This window comes from Callospermophilus lateralis, chromosome 17 (assembly GCF_048772815.1).
Source record: "Callospermophilus lateralis isolate mCalLat2 chromosome 17, mCalLat2.hap1, whole genome shotgun sequence".
NCBI lineage: Eukaryota > Metazoa > Chordata > Mammalia > Rodentia > Sciuridae > Callospermophilus > Callospermophilus lateralis.
In genome coordinates, this window is record NC_135321.1 from 37,862,619 (window position 1) to 37,875,241 (window position 12,623).

Consider the following 12,623-nt stretch of genomic DNA (forward strand, 5'->3'; position numbering starts at 1 on the left):
TTTATTTTATTAAGAAAACAAAAAAAATCTGAAGGATTTAGAATACAAGTAAGGAGCTCAACAATCAATTGTCATTCTTTTTTAAGTTGCTTGTAGATATTTAGTAACAGAAAGAAATCTTTGTTTAATCTTGGGATTTCTGTGTGTAAAGAACCAAAACCCTTCATAAGAATACAAACTAAGCAGAAGCATGAGGTACAGCTAACAGACCAGACTACCCAGAAGAACTGGAACTAGGTTCTTGAGAATCTGAATAGCTGATATAGACTCCCAAATCCTTGTCCCTGACCCTAGAGGAATACTAAACTATTGTTTTTTGAGTAACGGTTAGCCAATAGCACCGTTTCTTATTTTTTTTACTATTATTTCAGGGGTTTGCTTTTATTTATTTCTGGCTTTTCGCTTTTCCTTGTTTTGTTGGTTGTTATTTTTATGTTTTTAACTCTTCAATAAGCTTCTTAGTGCTTATGACTTTGTGATATCTCTGGCCAGAACTGCCCATTTAAATTCAAAACTAGAAATCTATGAGCTGTGTCTGGGTTTTGTCTAGGTTTTGCCTGAGTTTGAGGGAGCTGTGTGGTCCTTCTCAACTTAATTTTTTTCCATCTGTAAAATGGAATAATTTCTCCTAGCAATCTTAAAGGTCAGGCCATGAGGAAATAGTATTTACTAACTCGAAAAAACACAGGTGAGACCAGGTTCAAATATGCATACAATTTGCTGATAGCTCATATATCTGAACCTGGAAAGTCAAGAGGGAGGAAAATAAAGTTTTAGAGTGGCTACTCCTTCAAGTTAGGCTGTAAAACACTTCTAGATCTGCCCTAAGAATAATCTTTAGTTCATTCAGTTTAGAAAGTTGCTTGTGAGCAACTAGAGTCACTGATAGGCCTGAATCTCTGCCACCTTGAAGACCAACCAGACAGCTGGGAGCTAATGGCAGCACTAGTAGACTGCTTAGTGGTGATAGTTTCAGAATCTTTCTGGTGTACATAGTTTAAATGCAGATTCACTGATGAATAATTTTGATAATTCTGTTGAAGTATGAAGACTGCTTGAATTAGATGACTACACGATTATGTATTTTTTTCAAAGACAATTCTGGCTTCTCTTCTGCCATGTGAAATCCATCCTGCTGAGTGCTCTTGACTAGTCACGTCCTTCCTGCCATTTTAAAAACAATAGTGGCAGAGATGCGAGCTGCTGATAGTGCTCAGCAGGACAGATCAAACACACAGATGCAATTTCTGTACGTTGAACAGTGAAGTAGGATAAAATTCAAATACTTACAATCGCTTAGTAGCTAGCATCTGATTGTTGCAAATTGAATCTTTCATAACGGGATTTATTGTAAATAGTGTCATATCATTTGTGAGTTCTGCAATAATTTCAGTCAAAGCCAGTGCAAGATATTGGAGGTGTGAGATTTACATGATATATATGCTAGTTTATGCTCAGATTATAAAGGGATTTTTGTTATCAATATTCTTTTTTAATTGCTTACAAAATAACCATAATTGTAATTTCTTTCTCTGAAATTATAAGCATTGTCAAATAGGATAACTTTAAGATGTAGAAGAAAACAGATCATTCCACTTCATTTTAACACCTGTTTTAGAATTGCAAGACCCTAACCCTGCTTTTCACCCCTTCTATCTAGTTGTTAAATAAGCATTAAAATTTCAGGTAGTTTGAAATATGGCTTTTATATTTTTGGAAGCAATAAAAAGCCCAGTAATCATAATTAATGACCAATATATTCTATCAATAAAAAAAGAAAGAAAGAAAAGAAATTCAACTCTAAGATATTTTGAGGCCTACAAAATGTGCTTTAACTCCTTTATGATAAAATGGGAAGCTGGAACAATTTAAGTAGTCAATACTGATATTCACCTTTGGGTTTAGTTCAAAATACTTCACTGGAAGTTCATAAATATCAGCATGAAAAGCAATAACATAAAAATAGTACTTTGCATCTATGAGAATTTGGTGACACTCCACATACTTAGCTTTAATTGCTAATGACAGAACCCCAAAAGGCACTATCTTACAATCTCACAATCTTCCTATTCAAGATCCAAATAATGGAAATTCAAAAAATAAAATAAAATGGTAGGACCAGAGGATTTGAATAATCTGATCGCTTTCTTTCCCCTGTCCTAAACAAACAAACAAATCCTTTGTATTTTACTATGTATTTGGGCTTTTCTGTTATAAATATGAATATAAGAATGCAGTGTCTCAGCAGGATCTGAATAAAAAAGTCTTGCACTCAGATTATCTAGGACTTTGGCCGAAAAGGGCCTTTGTGAGGAATAAATGCTTCTGTTTCATCCTTCTTCATTTATTTAAGAGTAAATATTCCACATGCAAGTTAACGTTTATCATTCTGGATGGGGAATTCCCTATTTTGGAACCTCTGAATTTTCAGTTTGCTCCCCACTCCCTTAAGCAGGTGTCTTTCCATCTCTCACAAATCAAAGGAGGAGGTTAAAAGACAGCCTTTGGGGGGGTACCCTGATGTGTATTTTAATAAGGAGACTAATCAGAGCATATATAAATTAAAATGAATCATAGTCATGTATTTAATAGCAAGCAAAACTCAATTTAACTCATGTCCAGCTTTCTTTCATGTCCATTTTATTCAAGGGCATACCTTTCTCTTTCTGCTTCCTTTTTTCTTTCTTGGACACCTCCAACCCCCATTGACAACTGAAATGCAGGGCTATAAATGTAAGGGCGCAATACATCATGAGATAAGTCTGGAGAACATGTCCTCTACCAAAATGCACATGAATCTCTGGTGCAGCTAGAATTCCAGAAACATGCTGAGGTTCATTTTGCATGCTAAGCAGGGTCAGAAATATGAGCACCATGTCATTGCCCTTATATATCAGGTGAACTCCAAAGTTGAAAGGTTACATTTGTGAAATTGTAGCTGGGTTGACTAGCACTTGATTCTAGCTCCTGCAAATCAAAGATTCCTAATTGAAATACTAGTCTGACAATATGATAATCTTCCTACAAAAAAAAAAATGTGATTTCTGAACCCTTATCTGTTGAAGAGCTGACAGAGAACTTCAGAGGTGGTTGTTTAACCAGACAAAAAGATAGAAAAAAACATGTTTTCAAACAAGATCATAAGGCTTGAACAGTGAAGGGAAAATAAATATAAAGCAAAGGGCTATCCTCTATTCTACCAGTTTGATTCCCCTGCCACCAGTTTAAGTACTCAGCCATTCACCTCTTAGGCAAAGGCTAGTGTCCTCCAAGTCATCCCCAAACCCCCAAAACCAAGACCGGATAAAGTGGCATCTAAGCATACTTTGAGATCAGACAGTTTCTGCATTTCATAATGTGTGTGGGGAGGTTGGGGGGGGGGTGGAAGGGAAAAGCAGCATACCAATGTAGTAAAATCTGGAAACAACAGCATATATACAGACACAAAAAAAAGTTTGCATATTGCACAGAGCGCTTGAAGATCATAAATCTATGCATGAGAAAGATGTAGTGGAAATTTTGGGGGGGATTAGAGTTTATTTTTGTCATCTCTGTGAGACAGCTACTCATTCATCCAGATCACAGCTAAGAAAAAAGCTGGTCACAGAAATTAGCAGTTTCAGCTCAGCAGCGAAGTCGCCAGCCTGTGAAGGCAGAGAGAAATTGACTAATTAGCAATGCGCACTAAAACTTGACGGTTCTTTATAGAGAGAAGAGAAGAGAGAGGGAGAGAGAGGGAGAGGGAGGGAGGGGGGGCTCGCTTTTTCCCCTTCTTTCTTCCAAAGATGTTTGAAATCGCAGTCATTTACGCTCGACAATTTTTACAATAGCCTTGAGCCATAATTTTGCGAGTCTCTCCAGCATCCATCCCCCTGTATGGTCTCTCTCTACTGGCCAAGCACGACCGTTTCTCTCCCCAACCGTGGATTTCCTATTACTCTCGTTACGACTCACTGAGCCCCAGGCCCAAGGATAATGATGTGTTGTTTCTTGGTAGCATAATTTGTCACACGTACATTTTTTCTTCTTCTTCTCTTGCAGAAAGCTCAGCTCCCTCTCTCTCTCCCTCTCTCTCTCTCTCCTCTCTCTCCCTCTCTCTTTCTCTCTTTTCTCCCTCTCCTACATTTTCTTGCTGTTGCTAATTCATGGTGATCAAATGATGTACGACAAAATAAATTGTAAAGAGTGACTGCCTGGAGTTGGGAACCAGAAGGTGTTTTCCCCCTCCCAAGGAGAGAGCAAACCTTTAAAAAGGAAGGACAATTGATTTTTGGGGGGGAGCTTAAGTGAGCCTTGACTTTGCAGCTGGTTGACAGCAGGTAAGTTTCTGGCCTTGTGTCTGCCTTGTGTGTATTTTTGTTGTCTTTCGGGTTGTTGGAAGGGGGAGGGACGGGAGGGAGTCTTTCAGAGGGGTGGGGGGGTAGGTGTGTGGCAAACGCTCATAAAGAATAAAACTCTAATTTCAAGAATAAGCAAATGGGGGGGGAGAACAAGAAGGAAGGGGAATAGGAAAAGATGGGGGGGGGGTGCGAGACAACGAAGCGGGGAGAGCCAGAGAGAGGTATGACCGGGGCCACTTCCAGAGAGAGACTCTGAGAGAGGTTTCCGGCAAGCCAGAGCTTTGGGGGCGGGGGGGGGGGGGCGGGTGCTGCCGGGGGAGGGAGCGCGAGGGAGGTTAGGGTCCACCTGGAACGGGATGGTAAAGTGAGTCGAGAGGAACCCAGTCCGGTAGAAATGGGAAGCCGGCGATCCAGGACTGGCGCCAGGCAGGGCAGAGTGAGCCGCAGTGGAAGGGGCAGGTCCGGCGGGATCCCTCTGAGCCGGGCGACGGCGGCGGCTGCTCTCCCCGGCGGGCGCGCGGGCGGGATGCGGGCAGAGGGTCCCTTTCCGCTCAGCCCTGGAAGGTGCAATTACAGGTTAAGGACCGGGCGTATCGATTTCGCCTTGCCTCCCCCACCCTACCCACCTCCTCCTAGATGCGGGCAGCTCAGACTTTTTACAGAAGTACTTCCAGGGTCGGGGGAGTGGGGGTGCCCAAATGGGGGACCTCTGGGGGCTACACCCAGGCGTTTGGGAAGGAAGCTGTGGCTTCCAGGAACCGTGCGGGGTGGGAAGCAGTCCTCGAACCGGACTGCGTACCCCCCCCCCATTGGCCAGCCCCCACCCCTCCCCCAACACCTGCCTTCTAACTTGAACTTCTCACAGTTACTGGAGTTAAAGCGACTGTGCCTGGTGCCCTGGAGGGAGAACCGTCCATAGGAGTCCCTCCCGGCCTCCAGATTCTTGCTCTAAATCCACCCTAGTAGCCCCACTTTCCCCCTCATCTTTCTCGGTGACGCCCCACGCTGGAAGGGGAGATAGATGTCTGAACTTCCGTGCTTTTAAGTGCCGGAGGCGGGGTGGGGGGGATAAGGGTGGGGGGTGGAAGGATTCTTCTGCCAGGTTTAAAGGCGTCTCTGGAAAATTAGCAAAACTGAGTGGTGACGGGGAAGCCAACAGTTTGCGAAGCAGGGAAGCGGGCAGGGCCGGGGTGAGGGAAATGAGCTAGAATTGATAAGGACAGCTCCCGCCTCTCCGAGTCCACTGAGCTGGTCCTCACCGCGCTCCGCTGCACTTTCCCGGGAGAAGAAAGGGCTTTATCTCCTCCCTCAGACTATTAGCCTAGGAGTTTCTCAGGGCAGCACGGATAATCGAAGGGGTTCCCGGCTTTTGGAGAGCTAAGAATCGCCCACCCGCACGCCTGTCTGGCCCCCTTTCCCACCCTACTCCCCCAAACTGGGCCAACTACGAAAAGCAAAGCTTGGAGCTCGAGTTGACCTGGAACCACTGCCGTCGGTCGCTTCTGCTCTCTCGAGGCACCCCTGACTCCCCAATCCCGGTCTTTCCCTTCATCTGGCCCGGCATGGACACGAGCCCACGAGGCGTCTCGGCCTCAGCCTCCACTTTGCCGTCGCTGGTGCCATCGCTGTCGCTGCCAACTGCCGAGCCGGGGTGGTTTTAAGAAAGTGAGGGAAGAAGTGTGTGGAAGGTAGCGAGGAGCCAAAAGAGCGCCCGGACCCCAGACAGGGCCCTTCGGGTGGCGCTCACGGATCTAGAGCCTTCAGACCTTCCTCTTAGGGTCAGGGTCCGGAGCGCGCCGGGAGGGAATCTAGCAGAGCCTTGATTGTTGTTCTTTGCCCTCCCCTCCCCTCCACACCATTCCCCACCCCGACCACACCCCATCCCTCTACCACCCTGTTCCCCCTCCCATCCCCCACCCCTGTCTGCCAGGTTGGAGGAGGGTTTAAAGCCAGGTGCGCCGAGTCAGCTCGCCATGTCCAGATCCGGGGACAGGACCTCTACCTTCGACCCCAGCCACAGCGACAACCTGCTGCACGGCCTCAACCTGCTGTGGAGGAAGCAGCTATTTTGCGACGTGACCCTGACGGCCCAGGGCCAGCAATTCCACTGCCACAAGGCCGTGCTGGCCTCCTGCTCGCAGTATTTCCGATCGCTCTTCTCCAGCCACCCCCCTCTCGGGGGAGGGGTCGGCGGTCAGGACGGCCTGGGGGCCCCCAAGGACCAGCAGCAGCAGCCGCAGCAGCAGCAGCCGCCACAACAGCAGCAACCGCCGCCACAGGAGGAGCCCGGGACTCCTTCCTCCTCCCCCGACGACAAGCTGCTGACCAGCCCCCGGGCCATCAACAACCTGGTGTTGCAGGGCTGCTCCTCCATCGGGCTGCGTCTAGTGCTCGAGTACCTCTATACCGCCAACGTGACCCTCTCCCTGGACACGGTGGAGGAGGTGCTGTCGGTCAGCAAGATCCTGCACATCCCCCAGGTCACCAAGCTCTGTGTGCAGTTCCTCAACGACCAGATCTCAGTGCAGAACTATAAGCAGGTGTGTAAGATAGCCGCGCTGCACGGCCTGGAGGAGACCAAAAAGCTGGCCAACAAGTACCTGGTGGAAGATGTGCTGCTGCTTAACTTCGAGGAGATGCGCGCCCTGCTGGACTCGCTGCCGCCCCCCGTGGAGTCGGAGCTGGCGCTCTTCCAGATGTCCGTGCTGTGGCTGGAGCACGACCGCGAGACCCGCATGCAGTACGCGCCCGACCTCATGAAGCGCCTCCGCTTCGCACTCATCCCGGCCCCGGAGTTGGTGGAGCGGGTCCAGTCAGTGGATTTCATGCGCACCGACCCCGTCTGCCAGAAGCTGCTGCTGGACGCCATGAACTACCACCTGATGCCCTTCAGGCAGCACTGCAGGCAGAGCCTGGCCAGCAGGTAGGAGACAACAAAGACGAGGGCGGGGTGGGGGGAGCCCGAGAGGCCGGAGGGAGGGGAGGGGGCAGGGAGGAGGGGGGAGAAGGGTGGGCTGGGCAGGAGGCTCCGACAGGCTGAAAACAAACGCAAACAATTCAGAAGGTGTAGAGAAAGTTGATTTTAGAGTCCCTGAAAGGTCAGTAGGCAACTGGCCTAACAGCATCCCTGAGCGTTCAGAAGCCCAGATTCTCTATATCCCCACAGCAGGATATGTGAGAATTGTGGACTCACATTGAAATTGACAGGCAGGTGGGGCCAAAGGCCCAGGCAGTTAAAAGTGCAGTTTTGGAAGCCTCTCTACCATAGCCTCTACCATCCAAATCTCAAGATGGGCTTGCTCAAGGAAAAGGTTTCTGTGATAAGTCTCGATTCCTCTTTCCTGTCTTGGGCCAGCAAAAGTGCCCAGGCATGCCAGCAGATGATAGCGTTCATATTTCTATCAAGCACTCAAGTTGGCTTTTATGTGTTTTGTGATTGAGGTCTGTTCCCTTTGGAGATTAGAACTTCAAAATGCTTTTGTGTTAGGGTTGCTATTGGAAATGCTAGCATCATGTGGCCATGCAAACTTTTGTATCTTACAGAAAACCTTTCTTTACCGCTTTTAAAGAAGAGCAAAGCAAAAGGAATCTTGCCTAGTATCTTGCAGGTCAAAGAGGAGTACAGTTGCAAATTGGGAATTGGGGAGTGGGAGGGAGCAGAATCTTGTAGCTCTTGGTGGTCTGTGTGCCTGAACATGAGTAGCAAAGAAATTAGGGAGTTGTGCTGCTCTTGTTGCTGTTTAGAATGTGTCTATGTCTGTGTTGCAAATAGGAGTTCATGTCAAAAGGGAGAGAGAAATAATGGCTTTTTAAAATGCTGCTGAGATGAAAAGACTGCAGGAATTGACAGCCCTGTTTTATTGGCTCCAATTTTAAAACCCTTTTTAATGAGCCCTAGCAAAGGGTTTCTTTCTCTTTTTAGAAAAGAGAAACAGTATCCTCTCAGTTTCTCATGATAAAACATGATGATTCCAGATGCAGGGCTACTCCAGCCTAAAGCACCAAGTGTTGCACTAGGAAAGTCCATGTTCTGAAAACCTGTCATGGCATGTTCCCACACAGAATGCTGTGTAAGGGATAGGGTCCACTGTGTGCAGCCTTGTGGAATCCTTTGGGATTTGTTGTGATATTTCTGCCAGACCTAGCTAACTAAAGTTTTTAAGAAATGGAGGATATTCTCCACAGTTGTTTAGCAGTACTGGTGTTAAGGGGAGGCCAACAGGAGCAAGATTTCTCATGAGATATCCTGAACCTATACTAAATCCTGTAAGTTGATTTTTCTAATATCTGTTGGACATGAGTTAATGTCTTGTGGTATCAAAAAATGACAATAGGACAATAGCAGAAGTAAGAATACAAACCCTCTTATACTCAAACATAGAGCACAGGAGTCCAAGTGGAAATAAGACATGAAATGTGTCTTTATTTATTTTTTTTTTAAGAGTTTTCCATTTGTCTGAGATCAAAATGCAAGCTCAGTGTGATGGGCAAGTGTTACCATACCAATGCACATTGGTGATTAGCATTTTGTTGTTTTTTTCACTTTTAAATGACCTATAAGTATTCTTCATTTAACATATATCATACAGAGTCAAGAGTTCAAACCACACAATTATAACCCTGAATATACTTTTTTATATATATTTTAAAGATGTAGAATTTAGTATCAATTCAGAAACCCAGAAGGATAATAAAATTAAAATTTAACTTGTTCTAAGAGTAATTTGGGCAGATGAGCCTTACAAATATGATCCAATAAATAATTTCTGGAGCCCTTAATGCACTCTATCTGTAAGTAAGTCCTAGAATTCACTGTTAGGAGAGTTGACTTTGAAAATGCAGAATCCATTTCCCACCTTCCTCTGGATTCAGCACACCAGCTGGGGCCTGCTGGCTCTGTCCTGGTGGATGGCTGAGATACCAGACTGCCTGACTCCATGACGACACCTTCCAGCTTCACTGGGCCACATCATTTGAAGGATATGTAGTGGTGTCTGACCACTGAATGCTTACAAGTGTCATGGATGCTGCAAGAATCTGATACTTCTGCAGTAGGAAGAAAACTGTATTTTCCTTTAAAAGAGGAAGATACAGAAAAGAAAATAGTTCATGTGAACCTATTGCTGATCTCAAAGTAATATAATTTAGATTTTATTCCATTATTAGTATCTGTAGCATCCTAATTTAAGGAACTAATCACATCATTCTGGCTTTAAGTCACTGAAAGAATGCAAAAGTAAATATCCAGATCTTTAACTTTAATGTAGAAAAAAACCCTAAGTTGCAGCTCAATAGTATTAAATGAGCCCATTTATGTGAGCATCAGCATAAAATAAAAATGTTTTCTCAACCTTACATGTAATTCAACAGGAGGATAAATGTGTTGACCTATTGTTTAGGAGATTACATCAGGTTTATTGAAGAGAGTGGAATGGAAGGACATTGTATTTATTACTTTTTATCCACCTGTAGTTTTTAAAATCTAAATATGAATGCGTTCCTCAAGTGCAAAGAAGGAGATGGAAAATTAAAATTGAGCAGTCAGTTTACTTTGTTTATGAGTACAAAACATAAGCACATAGAATAATTCCAAGGAAATTCACTTCTTTAGGAATATAGAAAATAGAGCTATTAATATAGTAATAATAATTTAAACATGATTTTAAATATTATTAAATAATTTTGATTTTTTTTGGTCTAGAAAAATAAAAACAACCCAAGTGTTAGGTTTTTATATAAATACTCAAATCAATTTTAATATTTTTATCAAGTTGATTTATTTTTCTGAGTAAGCCATTTGCACTCAGATTCATATTCTATTTTAACAAAGTACATTTTAGGATAATAAATAAAATTAGAAATTTGTCACCTTGTGTTTAAATATATAGTTTAAAATGTATGTGTATCATATATATATATATATATATATATATATATATATATATATATGATTTAAGATAACATGACTTGTAAAAAGCTATAAAGTTTCAGTTTAGACAGGAGGAATAAGTTTTAGTGGTCTCTTGAACAGCATTGTGATCATAGTTAATAATAATGTATATTTCACAGTTGCTAAAGAATTAGATTTTAAACATTTTTGCAAAAAAAAATATGATAGGTAGATGAAGTGATTAATAGGTTAATTGACATGATTTAATTTTTCTACAATATATACTTGTATCAAAATGTTGTATATATAATTTTTATCTGTCAATATTTTTAAATTTGTAAAAAAGACGACAGGATGTGTGTAGACAAAAAATTAGAATATTTTAAGTCATTTCTTGAAACTATTCTTTTTATTATAAGAAATATGAAACTTTCTCACAATTTCAGGAAAATACATGAATTAAGTTCTTGAAAAGGTTTCTGGAAAAGTCAATGTTAAAGTCTTTTAAAAGGTGACTTGATATGCAATGCCTAGTATATTAAAGAGTAAATATCTGAAGACTTGTAGTCTAAGTTATGCTCTTAGAATACAGGCTAACAGTTATAAATCTACAACTTATAATACAGAAGACTTATAGTCTAAGTTAATGTAAGTAATTCCAAGAGATTTTTTAATTTATATTTCTAAATTTTAATGCATAATTTAGTAATTATTCCAAATAAACCAAATTGCACCAGAGTGTTAACGTTTTTTTTTTTACATTTTCATTGCAGCTCACACAACGTAACTATTAAATAAATGCTTATAAAAGTTAAATGAATTAACATTATGAAATAAGAAAAACTAACAATGCACTTCATCAACACATTACTCAACTGATATTATTACTTGACATAACAAAAGTCCATTGGACCTTCCCCAGGAAAATACCTGTAAATAAAAACATTATGAAAATTTTTACTTTTTAAACATTTAACCACCCGCTATTAAGTCCTGTATACAATTCCATTTTGAAGTGTAGTTTCAGGAAATTGTATTTTAGTAGATGATAGGAGGGTAACATACAAATATTTTACTTTCTATAAGACATACTATATTCAAAGATTTCACATAAATTAATATGGAAATCAATTTAAACATCAGTAGTTAAAATGTCTTGCAATGACTAAAAAGCCATTAGATTTCATAACACATAATTTTGATTCCTGACTTTAGTTCTTAGAAAGTGTCTCTTTAAAAGTAGGACAGTATTTTTTATTGGCTCTCTTCCTAAGAACTGAATAATTACCTTAACAAGGCAAACTAATCTTGTACCCATGCATTTTCTAAATTGTTACTTCCCTTTATATCAATTTGATACCCACAGATTAGAAGTTGTTAGGTGGTTAGATTTTGTATCAGAAGTTACTCAACCATTCAGAATTCAATTTGTTTATTATCTGAACAAGACCATTGATTACAAAATCATATCACAGGTATGGAAGCCAAACAGTTATATCCTACAATCAAAAGGCAGTTAGAATACATATTAATGCATTTTATTGGCTTAGAGGACTTACTGACAAAAGTGAACACTTTCAGATTTTATTTCATGCTTATACTTTTTCCTATTTCTCTGAACATGTCAGGGTTCACACATTTATTTAATTTCTAAGTATCTGAATTTATTTAACTTAAAAACAGTAAGAAAATGTGTTACTTTGTTTACAATAGCTACTGTAAACAAGGTGATATTCTAAGTACTTCACGACCATTAATTTTCAAAATTCTCTTAACAGCCCTAAAGGAGTGGGTGCTATCATTAGCCTCGTTTTAGATGAAAAATGACGTACAGAGAAGTTAAGAATTGTGCTCATGCTTGCATAGCCAATTCCTGGCAGTATGATGCTTGAATCTGTGTTCTCATACTGTACCACCGATTATTATTATTTTTTTAAAAAAATATTTATTTTTTAGTTTTAGGTGGACACAATATCTTTATCTTATTTTTATGTGGTGCTGAGAATCGAACCCAGTGCCTCATGCTTGCTAGGCGAATGCCTACCAGTTGAGCCACATCCCCAAGCACCCCCTGCTGATTATTTTGACTTTCTCTATACCAGGCTATTATATGGTGATTGAACTTAAAGTTCTATGTAGACTTACAATTTCCTTTTGGAAAAATAAGTTGTGAAGTTAAATATTAATGTATTTGACTTTAAAAGAATTTAAGAGATGTTGTTCCAGAGGGCAGTGTATGTTTTTTTCTATAAAAAGCAAAATAGTAATTACTTTTGGCTTTGTGGTCACAAGGTTTCTGTTGCAACTACTCTGATCTTCCTTGTACTGCAAAAATAGCGATGGACCATATGTCAATGAATGTGCATGGTTGTGTTGCAATAAAACTCCATTTG

At 41.6% G+C, this 12,623-nt stretch overlaps 1 protein-coding gene across 1 annotated transcript in view; it reads left to right on the top strand.

The window, feature by feature from the left end:
• Positions 1–6,313: 6,313 nt before the first annotated feature.
• Klhl14 (kelch like family member 14) overlaps positions 6,314–12,623 on the top strand; it is a 92,034-nt gene continuing 85,724 nt past the window's right edge. Inside the window, exon 1 of the mRNA XM_076837244.2 lies at positions 6,314–7,263. Within this exon, the coding sequence (XP_076693359.1) occupies positions 6,314–7,263 (950 nt within the window). The remainder of the gene's footprint in view (positions 7,264–12,623) is intronic.